Genomic DNA, 16,426 nt, shown 5'->3' on the forward strand with positions numbered 1-16,426 from the left:
ACATGATTAAATACAATCAATTTTTGTTGTTCAAAATAAAGCGATCAAGCAGATGATCATGCCTTTAATTCTACTTGCTTAAAGTTAATTAATTTTGTGCTTTTGATAAAAATCTTAATAAAAACAGTATAAAATAAAATTATTATAAAATTTAATATTTTTTTTTTTAAAATTCATTTCAGTTTTAGTTTTTTAAAAATAAATAGGATTAAATAAATAGAAAAAAATTATTTCAAAATAATTAAAAGAGTTTAAAAATGACAAGAACTGTCAGAGTATAAGCAAAATTATAATTTTTGCTTTATAACGAATTTAAAAATTCAAATGATGTATTGCAGATCTTTTTCTTTTTAATATAAAAATTTACTGTTAGCCAAGTAGATTATTCAATTGAATTATATATTTTGCTTTTCTCTCAGCTATTTACTTAAAAAAATTGATCTAAAAATGTATTAATTAGAATAAATTATTTATCTTTATTAAATAATAAAATAATTAACTATTTGTTTAAAAAATATTTTTTTTTTCTAAAATATAAAAAAAAGAATATAATTTCATGTGCTTTATTTAATTTTGAGCAACTATAACTATTAACTTTAACTGGTTATTTTAAATAAATTATTTTGATATAATTGAGAGCATAAGGCACATATTATTGAGATTTGGTGGTTAATATTTAAAACATTTCGTTGATTACATGTATTTCTAAAAAAATAAAATGGCGAAACCCATTTACTTGACTAATAAATATCTAACAGTTTAAATAATTTTTTTTTCTTTCTTTCTTAAAATTGGCAATATCATCATAAATACACATAAAATATGATGAATGATTTATAGAATTAAAAAAATATACATAAATAAATAGATTTCTTTAAACAGAACTCAAGAGAAATATTAATCAATTTTTCAATTTATAATTATTTATAAAATTTATATCGTGTTTTGTGTTTTGAATTTTTCATCAATTTAAAAAGAAAATATATTCTTTTTTGATTAACGTTTAAATTAAAAACAAAAACATAAAAATCAACAGAAAAGAAAGAAAAAAGAAATTAAAATGCTTAAAAATTTCAACAAAGCTTTGAATTAGAAATCTCAAAATCCAGCATAGCAATTGCCTACTGCAAACTAAAAGCCAGCAGCAGTAGCTACAGGTGCTAAAACTGTAGCATCAAAAGGCGTATCTAAGCATGAGTAAATGGAATTACTAAATCTTTTAGATAAATGCACATGTAATAATAATATGATTAATTAATTGAATTTTGATAATTTTGCTTTCAAATATTTGCAATTGAAAAAAATTAAAGAAATATATTAAAATTGAAATAAATGTAAATTAATAGAAATAATGAAAGATGATAGATTAAATTTAAGAAATCTTATTAAAGATGGACAAGGGTAAGAATTAGAAGAGATTATTTTGAAACATAAAAAAAAACAAGGTAAATTATTGAAATTTGTATTTATTTATACATGAATAGTGAAAGACGAATTTCTTAATAATTAAACAAATATTAAATAGTTAATTAATTAATTAATTTTCGTTCTTTCTTTAATAGGATTATTAACATTTTTTAAATTTTGAAAGGAATTATAGTCCAAATCAATATATTTAAAAATTTTAATAATTACTTTTTATATCCAAATGAATTAATTTTTTTATTCAGATTGAATGACTGTTTTTAAAAATTTTATTTTATATCGTTGAATTTTATTTAAATTATATTAACAATCAATCTATCTATATCAAAAGATATTTAAAACTTAACTCTTGATCTCAGAAAATACTTAAATAAGACTAAATTCAGAGGCGGCTAAACTCCATCTTCTAACACCAATATTGCTCCTACTCCTAACTAAAAAGGCTCTTAAGTGAATCTTTAATAAACTTTTGGAGATTAGCGCTAAAGCAGAAAAAGCGAATAAGATTCAATTTATAGACAGCAAAAAACTTTTACAGATGCTCTAAACGTGCAATAAAATAATTCATCTTAAGACGAAAATATGGTAAATATTTACTTTTTTTGCAATGAATTTTAATAAATATTCTATTTTAATAGCAGTTTACTTTTGAACAACAAAGAGTTTAACAATAATTATAGATGTAAATGAGATAATAACAGTAATAATTAATGCAATAATAGTAGCTTGAATAATAAATTAAATAGTAAAACTAATATCCTCAAAAAATGAGTCCCTTTAGACGCCCTTAACAATAGCAAATACAAGAATTAAATAACACTAATTCCCCTTTGAAATAGTCAAATCAAAATGTCTTTGATTAAGATAATGTTCATGCAAATGATTATCACTAATAATCTTACGTCAACACTTCTTAATCTAGAGGTGAGTAGATAGTCACAGAGTACAATGAAGATGAGGATTAGCACGTCTTATAGATGCAATAGCAATCAGTTTAAAACCAACAAGTCGAGGTAAATGAAAACGAAGAGAGCACTCTACGTAAAAGACTTTAAGAAACTTAAAATGATGAGGGAAATATGGAAGATGAGCAATAATACAACGAATAAGAATTATAGGAAGACTAAGATCTTGAATAACAAAATTAAGATATGTTAGAGTATTAACAATAATAAGAGGAAGTCTACTAACAATAAGAAGAATACTAATTGAATACTTAGTCTCAATTCTCATAGAATCAATTAAGTGAGCTAAAACAAAATTAATATGAATCTTAGTAGAGCTAATAAGCTGCAATTAGTGACTCAGCTATGGTAACTTAAAATTCTTAGGAACTCACTCTAGAGTAGTAGAATTAATATTTACATAATTTAGAGAGCTAATAGAATTATTTCTAATAATAATTTTCTTCTTAAATAAGAAGAAGCAGCATGGGATAATCTGAAGGCCATGTCGAAATGAGTGATCAATAAATGGAGTAAGCTATCTATGCAGAATAGCAAAGAATTTTATAATAAGAATAAGAAATGGAAAGAGTAAAAAGGGAGAGAGAACAATATATCTAACAAGCTATTTAAAGATCTGAGTAGTCTCGCTTTGGAAATTTCTAAAATAATAGGGAAGACTGCAATAACGAGGAGAATAATTGTTAAGGATAAGACTATCAAAGCTGCGAAGATGAAAACGAATCAGAAGGCCATCACGAAGAAGAATTCTTTGATTAAATTAATGATCTTGACTAAAAGGAAGAAACATTAGCCAAACCTAACTTACTTAAGCTAGGAAGTCTGCAAAGAGGAAACTCATACTAAATTGCAGATGATCCTGTTACTCCTATGAATCATCCAGTTCATATGGACAGCGGAGTTTAATATGCTCCTGTCAAACACAGAATGGAAGAAATGACAGAATCAAATGACGATCCTTTCAGCTTATAAAAGAGATTATCATAATAAGTCTCTAATGTTAAGAGTTAGTATTCTGATGTTAAGTTACGCGATGAAAATGGTGAATAAAGATACCAACTCGATACATAAAACTCAAAGAGAAATGATACTTAGGAAAGTGGTAATAAATACAATTCCAACTCTTACAGTTAAAATAAATATAATTCAGTGAGAAAGAGTAATAATGATGTTGAAATCACAACTGAGTTAATTTAGCATAACTTTGAAGTTCAAATGGAAAAGGCTTATTTAGAATAATAAAAACTAAAGAGTGCTTCAAGAGATTAAAATAATCTCTTCGAAGAAAAGTCATTTTCATCTGCTTATGGATAACAAGTATCAGCAGAAAAGCAATAATTCAACCATATGAATCTATTTAATTGTGCCATGAGTGGATTTGAATAGGAATCTGTATAGTAACCATATTCTGCTAGAAAGGAACAATAATAATATGACTCCAAAGTAATTTACAATGTTGACAACTATGTAAGAAGTGCCACTAATCAATTTACTTAACCTAATGAAGAGATTGACGATTCCTGTTCTATTAACTTTGCTAACGAAAAGGTTGAATTAAAGTATAATGTTGAAGAAATGTTAGAATCATCTGTCCGTGAAAGTAATTTATAAAATGCTCCTTAACCCACATACATGCCTAAGAGCGAAATTTTGAAGGTATTTTAGAATGAGCAATCATTTTAACAAAACAATTCTTATTCCCTCCCAACAGTTAATATTAATAACAGTACAACTTTAAATGTTGTTCAAAAAACCTATGATAATTACTACGCTGAAAGAGTAGCAATTGATTTATCAGGAAACCACAATCTTTTCTAAAAGAAGACAATTCCTTCTGCTCCTATAAACATTTATAGCACACCTTCTTAGACTAAGTATTAATCTGTTGGCGTTTCCTAAGAATAAAATTCAAATGGCAAAATATATTCATCTAGTGTATTACCTCCTTCTATCCTCAAGTCTCCTGCATTCAGAAGGGAATATCTTAGGGGAACTGCTGATCCTTCTGCTAACAAAGTAAGATCATATTGGCTAATTAGATTGATTTTTTAATTATACTATTCAATAAATAAATTTTTAAAAAACTATTTTATCAAATACATAAAATATTTTTCATTATTTCATAGGATAGAGTCACCAGTATGCTTTCTCCCAGCAGAGAATACCAAAAGCTTGATCCCTCCAAAGATCCTATTAAGAAAAAATATAATCATTTGTTCACTTCTCCCTAGTTGATGAAACAATGCAATGTGGATTTTGAGAAGGAAAATATTGGTATATCTTATTCACCAGAAAGTCAAAAGCAATTTGTCAATTCAGAACGTGAACTGATAGAGCAAGAGACAAAAGAGTTTTTAAAACGCTCAGTTGAGAGAAGTGCTTAAAGAGCTCTATAAACAAACAGCAACGTCTTCAGTAGTTACGAACCTTAAGAAATAGTAACTTCTCGTCTAAGAGACTCATCAATTCCTAAAAAATCTATCAATTTTGCTAAAAGCCCCTATTCCACCAAAAATTTAAAAGAATCTTTGATGAATACTCCAAATTTGAAGCAAAGCATTTAGCTCCCAATGTTTTTGACTAGCGCTAGTGTTTGTGCCAATACAGATAAAGCATTTTATGTTTCTAGATTCACTCTTTACAATAAAACTGCTTAAGAAGTTTTTGATATTATTTTTGGTAATCAAATTTTCTAAGACAAGGTGACAAAAATGGCTTTCAGAAACCGCTTGACCTACCACTATCCCACAATCCCTACTAATGAAATAGATGGATTCTTTGACTTTTTGGATATTGTAAATACATTTTTCATTAAAATAAAATTTGTTAAATAAAATAAATAAAAATAGAATTAAGATTAAGTTCTTGAAGTCAACGAAGTAGGACCAGTTCTAATGAGCATTTGTGATTATAAATCTAAAGAAAATGGAAAATTAATTTAGGTTTTTAACTTTTTGGATGTTGATAGAAAAGGATTTATTACAAGACTTGAAACTGAACATCTTATACACACATCTATAATAAAGAAAAACTACCATAACACAGCCCTCAATCTCTCTAAATAGTAATTACAAATCATTATTGAATAATTATAAATATTATTATATAAAAAAAGATTATTTAAGGAGGTTGATATTGAACAAAAGGGATACCTTACTTACTGGGAGCTCTACAGCTGGTAATTTATTTTGAAAATGAAAAAAAATAAAATTAAATATTTTTGTAAAATCAATAGTAAAAAATAAGAATCTATCAAATAACTAATTGATATCCTAACTTGTTGATTGTAATTGCAATATATAAATAAATAAATAAACCAACAAACTAAAAAGCACAATTATAATTTAATTAGGTATAAGGTGCTGCTATAAAACAATGCTAAAATATAAATAAAAAATTAAATTATATTAATTAAATCTTATATAAATATCTATCTATCTATTTTCATATTTCCAGTTGCTAATATTATAATTATGTATCATAAATACTCGCTCCTCATTTAATTAAATCAATCATCTTTATTAATATCAAATTATTTATATATTATTTCTCTTATAAAATTCTATTTTCTCCTTTAATAATTCAACTGATTCAAAAAATATCAAAGAAATTCAAATTGTAGTTCACTTAATTATTTAAACATTAAAAAATTCCTTTTAAACTAAATGGAAGAGATATTTGTATGATTTAAAATGAAAATATTGGATAATTACTAAACATTTAAATGAGTGAAGAGTAGGTGATTTATATTAAAATTAGAGATATGATTTGAAATGTATTTCAAAATTGTTAAAAAAATTAACAGAAAGAATCAAATAATTAATTGATTAAACAAATAAATAAATAACTAAATAACTCAATAACTAACTAATTAATATTCATTCTACTAAAATCTTATCTATTCTTTAAAATCTAACTAAATAAAATAATATAATATAATAAATAAATAAATGTCTAAGTGTATAAAATGGCTCTTTTTTTTAGGTGGTTTGTGCTCTATAGTAGTCTTATGTGCTATCAATATCCCTAGTAGGTTGACTTTAAAATATAATTTTACTGAGTTACCTTTAGAAAATGATCTAGAAATTTAATATAATATGAAAAATAATGATTCAAATCAAGACTAATTTGATACTGCGAGCAGTTTTTATGAGTTCATTAATTATTCTTGTTTCTCTTTAATAGATTTTATAATTATTGTTGGCATCGAATTTTTGAAAGTTTTGCTTTTCAAAAAGCCGTTATATTTGGAAGTAGAAGGAGACAATTAAATTTATGATGAAGAAAAGGTTCCTAGCTATGTTGAAACAAAAAAGAAAAGACACTTATTAGATGAAAAAGAAATTCCTATAGTATAATTAATTGTAACAGTCATATTGATAGTGAAGGATATGATGATACTTCCATTATCTCTTATAGCTTTTAAATATGAAAAAATAACTGGCTTAGTATAATACGGATAATTAATTCTACACACACTAGGCTCTCCTTAGGTACTTTTATCTTTTTAGCATTTAGCTTATAGTAGGCTAGGAATTATTCAGGATATAGCAGAAGATACAGAAGGAGAATAGAAGATTGATAAAATTGTTAGTTGTTTAATGCATTTTATGAGAGTCTATATTTTATTTATAATTTTAATTCTATGTCCATTACTTGTAGTAGGATCTATTTTTGGAACTATAATAGTTTTTGTTTATTCTTTTGCAGCTCTTGGGATATTTATACCTGGCTTACTAATACTTTATGCTTTTAAAAGAAGAGGATTCTCAAATAGATTCTTTATGCCACTTCTTTTAATTATTTTTATCGGTGTTGGTATGATTACAGTAATATCTTATGTGACTAGCATCGGAGTATTGCTAGCAGATAGTTCTTCAGTTAAATCAATTTTTTAATTTTTCCTTGGTCCAAATACCTTTAATTTTTGGTATTTTGCATCTAATTATTAAGGAAATAGCTAAAATAGCTGGAGAGACAAGTTGTATTATGTAATAAGGATAATAGCAGTAATTTGAAAATGTAAAAAGCAGATATTTAGATTATTAAAATATGCTTTTTAATAAATATAATTAATTTATTAATAATAATATAAAAATTAAGTTAGTATTTTTGTAAATTTTTGTATAAATATATAAATATTAAGTTTGAAGTAAATTAAAGATTAATTTTGAAAATTATTTAAAAATTAATTTTTTGCCAAATTATCAAAATAAACATGATTATTAAAACACAAAAAATTTTCAATCATCTTTACTTTTAAAAATATTTTACCTATAAAAATATACCTTATTTGCTTATTTTAACATAGTTAAAATTAGAAAAATTCTAGAAAAAATAAATAAATGAATTAACTTAATTAATAAATAATAGATAATTTTTTAATGTTTATTTTTTTTCTTAAGCATTTCTTTTTGAATTAATGTGATTTATATATAGAGTAATTAAGTTTATTTTTGCAAGTATATAATATGTTTTTTTAAAAAAAGAAGCATTTAATAAATACTTAGTATATTATCTAAAAAGCTTCATTATGATATTATTAAGAGTATGCAAAAAAGAAAACTTTTATATAAAGAGTTTAGTTAATTTTAGAAGTATTTATATAAAAGGTTAGTATATTGATATACAGAATTTTATACAAAAAATAAATTAGAGTAAATAATTTATTTAATTTATTCTTAATTATTGAAATTTATATTGGAAATATAAATCAAAGGTTAAATATTTATTTTCTTTGGTTATTTATTTATTTCTTTAGTTATTAATTTATTTAGTTTGTTATTTTTTTAACACTAGTTTACCATAATCATTCATGGTTTGTAAATGAATTTTGTTCTTTTTATTAAAAAATTATTTTAACTTGTATTAATCTAAATCAAAATAAAAAATATTACCTATCATCAATATGCCTGATTAGATAGTCTCTTTCAATAAGAGATTCTATTCTTTGCTTAATCTATTATGGTTAAGGTTTAAAAATATGACCAATAAGTTTTACAACTTCAGCATTCAAATCGTTAAGAGCTAAAGTTTTTCTAGATTTCATGATTCTTACAATGCATGCATCTAATTAATGCTCTCTTAATTTTTTTAACTCACCTTCGATTTCATTTTCATTTACATTTACTGTTTTTTCTTGATTTTTCAATGCCTTTTTTTAAATTTGATAAATATACTTTCTATTATTTTTTTTAGTTTTACTTTTTTTAATTCAGGATTAGGATGCATTTTTATTTTAACTATTTTTGAACTAAACTTTGTGTTCACACTGATCACTTCATCATCTTTAAATTCACTTAGGTCCTTTTTGATGAATAAAAGATTTAAATTAAGATTACTTAAAAATATTCAATTACATTTTTGCTATCTCTGTTAAAAAGCTTGTGTTTACACAAGGTTATTAGATTAAGGTGGAGTTCAGGCAAAGGAATTTTTAACACATCGGAAATATTTTTGAAAGTGTAGGAATCTGCCTTGTTGAACATTAAAAGGATCAATAGTTAGTAGTTTGTAACATCTAAGGTGTATTTTTTATCAAATTTAGTTGAAATTTCTGCATTTCCTTGGGAGAAAGCCCAGTCTATTTTACGACCTTTGTGCTTCTCTTTATAAAGCTTGATATAAGTATCTGCTATCCAAATTAATTCATTTGGTACATCAAGAATATCTTTTTGTATGGTCCAGTGTCCACTTGTTAAAATGGTAATTTTCCAATCTATTTCATCACATTTTCTAGAGTCTATCTCTTTCATCTTTTTCTTTATGTCGTTCATTGTTTCTTAATTTACAACCATATCAGTGCACATTTCAGTTAACTTATTGGTAGTAGATTTACCCATTTCTTTCTATAAATTAAACATTAATTAAATGTTGTCAACATAACAAATTTTTGATTTTAAAATACTTTAATAAGAGTAATCAGTTTTTTCTCATTTTCATCTGAAAGGGTATTTCCTTACAAAAGTCTTAATGCTAAAAATTTTTGGTAGTGAGTAATGAAAGAATCTCTGCTATCAAAACACAAAAATATATCAATAATATCTTAAAGTTTTTCGTCTATTTCTGTTTCACTGTTTCCTTTCATACCTTAAATTATTTTAATAAATATTTAATTTTAAATAGCAATAAAAAACTAGTGAATAATAAGTTACCAACTCTCAGCTCCTAATCACAATGCTTTGCTAAGAAGAAAATATATTTATCATTTTTATTTAAAAATTCCCTGAATCCTCTATCTCTAGCCATTTGAATGTCTTACTCTTTATTTAGCTACTCCTTTATAATACCATCAATTTTTTTATAAAAGCTAATTACTTCCCTAATATATTCTTTAATAAAATAATTAATTAGATCAGATCTTTTCTTTGATTTTAATTAAAATGTAGAATAAACTCTTTAAAAAAAATTTTTTTTTTGTTTATAAATATAAAATTACCTTTTGAGTCTTTGTTCAGTTACTCATTATTATTTATATCGTTTCCTACAGTCTTTATGTAGCTATTAAGTTCAGATGATAAGATAGAAATCGTATCTTCTCTACGATAATTCATTAAATTGTATAGTTCTTAAATTTCTTAATACTTATCTTGCTTAATCATATTAGCTAATCCACTTGACTTATTTCCAATAAGTTCTTTTGCATTATTTGATATAATTTCCTTTTCACATGTATCCATGTAGAGCTTATAACTCCACTTAAAACATTGCTAAGATCTTTCCTTTTCTCTTTCTAGTGCGTATTTAGCATTTTTTACAAATTCTGGAACAGAAAAATCTTCAAGCCATTAAGCACTCTTTTTATTCCAGTATTCTTTTGCATTATCAATTAATCTCTGTTCAAAATGCTCCCTATAATAACTCAAATCTTCTTTACACTACTACGATACATATCCAAACTTTGAAAAACCTTAAAGATCTTTATACTTAACTAATTGAACGTTCTCAGCATACCCAAGCTCAACAAAATACTATTTTAATAAAATTCTGCTTTTTAAAAGAAATTTATTGCTTTTAAGTTTGAATGAATTTCAATTTTATGTTTAAGTTTATTAATATGGCTTGATGAATTAAAGTGTTTTTTACTTGTAAAATCTTGACTATCAGCTAAAAGGGAACTTAGAGATCATCCCTGTGTTTATTTAAAAAATCAAATATAATTTAATATATAATCTCCTTATTTCTTATAAATATTCTTTCTCTCAGCAACGTAAAAGTCTTTCCAGATAAAGATTACCCATGGAGTGCTTTGTAAGACTAATCAAACTTGGTAAAGATGAATTTTAGCCAAAATAAATATAATTATAAATTTTGCCATTCTTCTTTAACTTTTTCTAAATACTCCTCACCTGTCAGCACTTAAATTTTTCTCTAAAATTGATTGCTGCGCAATTAAAAGAAAAATTAATTAAATGTCTACTTAATTTGCAAATTACTCTAGATATTATTCCATTTATTGAGAAAACCAATCAAATAATTGCATTTCTTCTCTATTCTGCCTATTAAAGTTGACCTTGCAAAGTAGACTTTTTGTTAAATGAAAATAATTTGTAATAATGCTATCTGCAAGCAAAGATAATCCTTTGGATTCTATTTTTTGCTCATTTTTTTTACAATAGAGAGAGAAATTTTTGGATTTTAAAAAAATAAATTTGAATAAATAAATGTCTTTCTTACTCATAACAATGCATATATTCTTTGTTAGATATCTATATATCTTGCCCGCTTGACAAAAAATCAATAAGCTTCTATTAAGTTGCTTCTATTTTTGAAATAGCTTGCTATAAATCGCTCATTTATTAGTTCTCCATTGTTTACTTCCACCTAAAGTGTTTTTTTGCTACTCTAAATTTTAAATAATTAGTATTCAAAAATTTTAGTAATTATCAATATTAAACTCTATTGAAATTTTAGCTAAATTTTCTAAACAAATTCTTATTTCTAAATAAAATAAATTATCAAAGAAAATATAATTCTTCTAATTAATAACGTATTGCTATAAGCTAATAATATTTCTTACATCCTATTTATCAAAAACAATCAAATAAAATAAATTATTTAACCAAAAATCTATTTTACATTATTTCTATTTGAATAATAAAAAATATTAATTTAATTTATATTTAATGAATCAATATAAAAATATTAATTTGATTTATATTTAATGAATGAATGACTAAAAGAAAGTAAGTAAATTATAAAATTAAAACTAAATGATAAAAATATATTAATTTTGCTAAATCAAATAAAATAATAAAAATCTAATATTCTAATCATCTAACTAAAATTTCTTTAAAAAATACTAAGAAATTAATTTTTATTTCTGATTTTCAAAACAAAAAAAGTTTTTAAAAATTTTTGAGTAAATTAGTTTTCTTTATTTTATAATAAATAAAAAAAATACAATATTTTTGAATAAATTTTGTTACATTTTAGAAAATTTATTTTATAAAAAATGAGTATTCCTAAATATTATCAGCAAAGCAAGTTATTTATAAATATTTTTTAGCATATTTAAGAAAAAAGTATTTATTGATTATTTTTTTATTTGTGAAATAACACATTTTAGATTTTTATAAAAAAAATTAATGAATACAAAATTTAAAAAAGTAATAAAAGCTTCTTATTTTTATTTAATTTAATTTTTATCAATAATTTTTATAACAAAAGTAAATTATTTTTATGGTAGATAATATTATTTATTTGAATCTTCAATTTGCTCAATAAAATTTTCCATAATTTTAATAAACTCATTTTATGTTTTTTATATTTCTGAATTAATTTTTTGATCTTTTAATAAAATAAAAAAAAAAATTTCTAAAGATTTAATTGAAATGTATTTTACTTTTATATGTTGAAATAAATAAAATTAGATTGCAATCTATTTTTTAAAATTAGAGCATTGAAGGATATTAAATTTTTTAGGATATATTTTAATAGAAATAAAAAAACTAAAAATACAAGAAAATAAAAATATATGTTTTTGCTTAGATTTTAAATAAGTGTTAGAATATTGATTAGTTAATATAATTAAATATTTTTTTCGAAATAAATAATTTATTTAGCAATAAAAATCAATTAATTTTTTCTGTAAAAATCTTAGATTGATTTTAAATTTTTGATTTCTAATAATAAAATTTTTTAAAATTAAAAAATTAAGAATTCATCAATTAATTATTATGAAATGTTATAGATAGCTGATTAGTCTTAACTTAATATTTAAAAAAAATTTTAATGAAGAATTAAAAATAGTGATAATTTTATTGTAGTAAAAACTACAAATTCTTTTTATCTATAACAAATCATCGTACATAAATAATTTCTTTCTGGTGTTACTTTTTTATTATTATTAGGATTGCTAATACAACCTATCAATCAATTAAACAAAGAAAAAACACATGCATGCATTTATTTATTTATTCCTTCATGCAAATATTAACTTTTGGTATCTTTGATAATCTATATCAGATAGACTATAATTTTTTATTGACTTAGCGTTTAAAGATATATCAGGTATTTATCATGCCTTTTAGAATTATTTTTAAAATAAATAGAAAAAATCCACCTTTAATAAGATAAGATAAAATAAAAATTGTAAATAATTTATTGATCAAAGAATAGAATCAAAAAAAATTAATTTACTTTGTAATAAAAATAAAAATTTAGAAGTAGAAATGTCATTTATAACATATCCTCTCAAGGTTACTGGACCCATTCCAATAGATGTCATATTTGAATAGTTTATAACCCAAATATATGGTGAAGCAACATGGTAACCTGTTAAAGGTCTTTTCACTAAAGTTAGTCAGCTTAGAGGCGAGTTTTTATTTGATTAGCACAATCTCACAGTTGCTAATGACCCTGCTACCTGTGCAAAACTTGTGGAAAAGCTCACCCTTTACTACAAGCATCTTCTCTTCCTTCAAAACAAGTAATTTCAATTCAATCTTATTTAATAAGCTTAATTATAATTTATTTTCAAACATTCAGATTTAGATTCGAATATTATTAACCTGGTGCAGTTAATATTCCTTTCTAATGGAGCAATTCTTTTGATGCTAAGAAATAAATCGCAACTCCTAGTCTTGTTTTAGAAAAAGCTTGCATTCTTTATAACTTAACTATCATTTATTACACTGAGGGTAATAACTTAATGTTTGGAAATCCAGAATAGAGAAAAGTTGCAACTCAAAAATTCAGATTTGGTTTATGGTGTATCTAGTAAATTAAGTAATTAGTTATCAATATGGCTCCTGAAATCAAGGCAATCTTGACTGATTTTTGTGAGGCTAATTTAGATATTCTCTATCACACCATGCTAGGTAACTGCTATGCTGTACTCTTCAATAACCTTTTACCTCAAGAAGATCAAATCAAGGTTAAGAATATTGGTAATTGATTTAATATACTCAATAAAATTATAGTTACTTTGCAATTACTATACAGACAAAGAAAAAAATGAAAATACTCAATTAAAATTATTTTATTAATAAAACAGCTAGTTTAGCTGGTGAGGCATCTCAAAACTATACAATTGCGTTGAGCAAGGTTAATGGTATTATTCAAAGCGGAGAACATATCATTCCTTAGGATCATCTCTAAAAAGTTAAGGCTTTCCTCTTCTTTAACACTGTTAAATATATGGCTATTGCAGGCTTAAAGATGTCTAAGCATCACAAAGACCTTCACGAAGATAACTTGACTGCTGGACATATTGGCTGGGCTCTAGGATATGTGAAAAACAGTGTTAATACTATAACTATAGCTTTGAAAAATGAAGTAAAAATAGTTTAATATCTATCTTATTTGTTTAATGAATAAATGTAATAATAAAAATAGGCCGCTATGAAATTCGTAGAAAAGTAGCAATAGGATTAATTATAGCAAATTAGAGCTGATTGTGAAAAAGAATTCAATGAATTAAATCAAAGAAATTTATAAATTTACAATTAAGAAGTTATTGATGAAAAGAAATTACCCAGAACCACTTTGATGGAGTAGCTAATTATATAGCCAGCTGAACCAAAAGAAATGCAATAAAATATTGCTGTTGATGAAAGTGCATTTGCAAATTTCGTTTCAGAAGAAACTTTACAAATGGTATAGGAAATTAAGCAATTCGCTCAATAAAGGTGTAATGAGGTTGAAAATGTCTAAAAACAAATCTTCGATATGAAATAAAGCGCCTATTTAGAGAATTATGTCAACTTTTTCATTGATTTAATAAGTCAAAAGCAACAATAGTAAATTCCATAAAAAGTAAACGACAAAATTGCTAAATTTAACAGTTAAGGAGGTACTAAATAGCTTAAAAACTTCATCTAAACTCTTAAGGATAACAACATCCAATGTGGAATGATTATCAACAATGTCAGATAAAAACTTGAAAAAGAATAAAGTGAAGATGATACTTTCAGAAAAGATTATGGTGCTAAATGGACTAGAGCTCAATCTTCTACTTCAAACAAAGAATATTTGAATGAATTAAAGAGTAATATAAAATATATTTATTTATTTATTGTTATTAATTAATAAACTTTTTTATAATATAGACCTAGAAGAAAACTTCAAGATTGCAACTAATGTTGATATGGACACACAATAAAGATGGTAATAGAATCTAGAAGTAGCAGAATTAATGGAGAAACCTCCTGCTGAATATACCAAATATTTCGTCTCTGGCTCTTCTGAGGACAGCTTCAAATAATAGAATTTATAACTACTCTAATAGCTTGAAAATACAGACACCCAAATCAACTCTGATATGACTGCTATTAAAGATTCTATTCAAAATATCAACAATTCCATTAGAAATACAAATTTCTAAGGAGAAGTTAGCAAGGTACTTCAACAAAAAGTTCCTAAAGACAAGGTATTAGAAACTGTTCTATAACCTGTTTCTTTGTAAATCACAGCTCTTAATGATATGGTAAATAATTTTATTGTAGATTTTTTAATTTAATTTATAAAAAATTATTTTAAATAGATTGCTCATTATAGCAATAAAGTTAGCGAAGCTTGCAATCTTGCTATCGAACTATAATAAAAGAGAAATTAAAAAGGAGGAAATTAAAGTGGAAATATGTAATAATCAGAAAAATATTCAGGTGGTCTCACTACTTTAGTTGAATTATTTGATGATTGCTAATAGGGAATGAAATTCTATGGTGATCTACTTGGCTTACTTCTTGACTTAGACAAGAAGGTTTCTGATTTTATCTCTGCACGTGAAATTGAAAAGAATAATTTAATTTAAATGATCCATAACGAATAATCAAAAGTAAATATGAATTAAGGAGGATTTAATGCTTAATATGTATAACCTTAAGCACCTCCTACCAATTACTTTTATGGATAATAGAATAACCCTTACAACTAATATCCTCCTTAAAATTAGTATCCTCCAAGCTAGTACCCTCCTTAGAATTATGGTGCTCCCTATCAAAACCACCCATACCAATAGCACTAATAATAATAGTAAATGCCTCAATAGTCTAATCCTTTCTACAACAATGGATAATTCAACTAAGGCTAATCTGTTTTCATTCCAAAGAAATGAAAGTATTTAAAAAAAACAATTAATAAAGTTATAAATTTATTTATTTTCATAAATGTGTTAATACATCTAAACTATCTATTTTATTTTTAAATTCAAAATAAAATTTTACATCTTCTAATCTTCAAAGTTTATTGAGATTTTTTAAAAATAAACTTAATATTTTAATAAGATTCTTACTTTTTTATCAATTTGGTATGTTAAAATAAATTTTATGATAGAAAATAAATAGATATAAAAAGATAAAATGAATAACAAATTATTTAAATGTCAATTTATCAATTAAATATTTTATTTAAAATTAAAAATTTATATAATCAAATTACCTTAAAATGCTCATCAAGTAGCAAACCCATTAAGTTGTAAATTTAGTGAGTTATTTTTTACGAATATTATTTTTTAATTTAGAGGGAAATTTTTTTTTTTTCATGTTTGAATGAAACATTTACAAATAAATTTTTGTTTTTTCATTAAATAATAA

The 16,426-nt window shown here is 23.9% G+C and overlaps 4 protein-coding genes across 4 annotated transcripts; 3 read left to right on the forward strand and 1 right to left on the reverse strand. All coding sequences in view use genetic code 6, as the record gives it.

Annotated features, from left to right (window-relative positions):
- Window positions 1–1,006: 1,006 nt before the first annotated feature.
- TTHERM_00131220 (hypothetical protein) lies at window positions 1,007–5,674 on the forward strand (the record flags this gene model as incomplete). The annotated part of the gene is made up of 6 exons (XM_001019599.3): window positions 1,007–1,235; window positions 1,347–1,445; window positions 1,757–2,010; window positions 2,064–4,406; window positions 4,517–5,185; window positions 5,240–5,674. Exons 1-6 carry the CDS (start codon window positions 1,061–1,063, stop codon window positions 5,672–5,674), a joined length of 3,975 nt encoding a protein of 1,324 aa, XP_001019599.3. The 5' UTR covers window positions 1,007–1,060.
- A 666-nt stretch (window positions 5,675–6,340) lies between these two features.
- TTHERM_00131210 (transmembrane protein, putative) lies at window positions 6,341–7,408 on the forward strand (the record flags this gene model as incomplete). The annotated part of the gene is made up of 1 exon (XM_001019598.3): window positions 6,341–7,408. One exon carries the CDS (start codon window positions 6,341–6,343, stop codon window positions 7,406–7,408), a length of 1,068 nt encoding a protein of 355 aa, XP_001019598.1.
- Window positions 7,409–8,203: 795 nt separating this feature from the next.
- On the reverse strand, window positions 8,204–11,200 carry TTHERM_00131200 (cullin family protein; the record flags this gene model as incomplete). Its single annotated transcript, XM_001019597.3, has 10 exons — window positions 8,204–8,228; window positions 8,288–8,544; window positions 8,595–8,696; window positions 8,750–9,238; window positions 9,298–9,479; window positions 9,545–9,721; window positions 9,829–10,360; window positions 10,476–10,773; window positions 10,826–10,915; window positions 11,067–11,200. The coding sequence occupies 10 exons, from the start codon at window positions 11,198–11,200 to the stop codon at window positions 8,204–8,206; spliced, it is 2,286 nt and encodes a 761-aa protein (XP_001019597.3).
- A 1,800-nt stretch (window positions 11,201–13,000) lies between these two features.
- On the forward strand, window positions 13,001–15,948 carry TTHERM_00131180 (alix V-shaped domain binding to HIV protein; the record flags this gene model as incomplete). The annotated part of the gene is made up of 6 exons (XM_001019595.4): window positions 13,001–13,320; window positions 13,380–13,780; window positions 13,888–14,168; window positions 14,229–14,880; window positions 14,942–15,318; window positions 15,376–15,948. Exons 1-6 carry the CDS (start codon window positions 13,064–13,066, stop codon window positions 15,946–15,948), a joined length of 2,541 nt encoding a protein of 846 aa, XP_001019595.3. The 5' UTR covers window positions 13,001–13,063.
- Window positions 15,949–16,426: the final 478 nt, after the last annotated feature.

The sequence above is a fragment of the Tetrahymena thermophila genome (genome assembly GCF_000189635.1).
Source record: "Tetrahymena thermophila SB210 genomic scaffold scf_8254582, whole genome shotgun sequence".
Taxonomy (NCBI): domain Eukaryota; phylum Ciliophora; class Oligohymenophorea; order Hymenostomatida; family Tetrahymenidae; genus Tetrahymena; species Tetrahymena thermophila.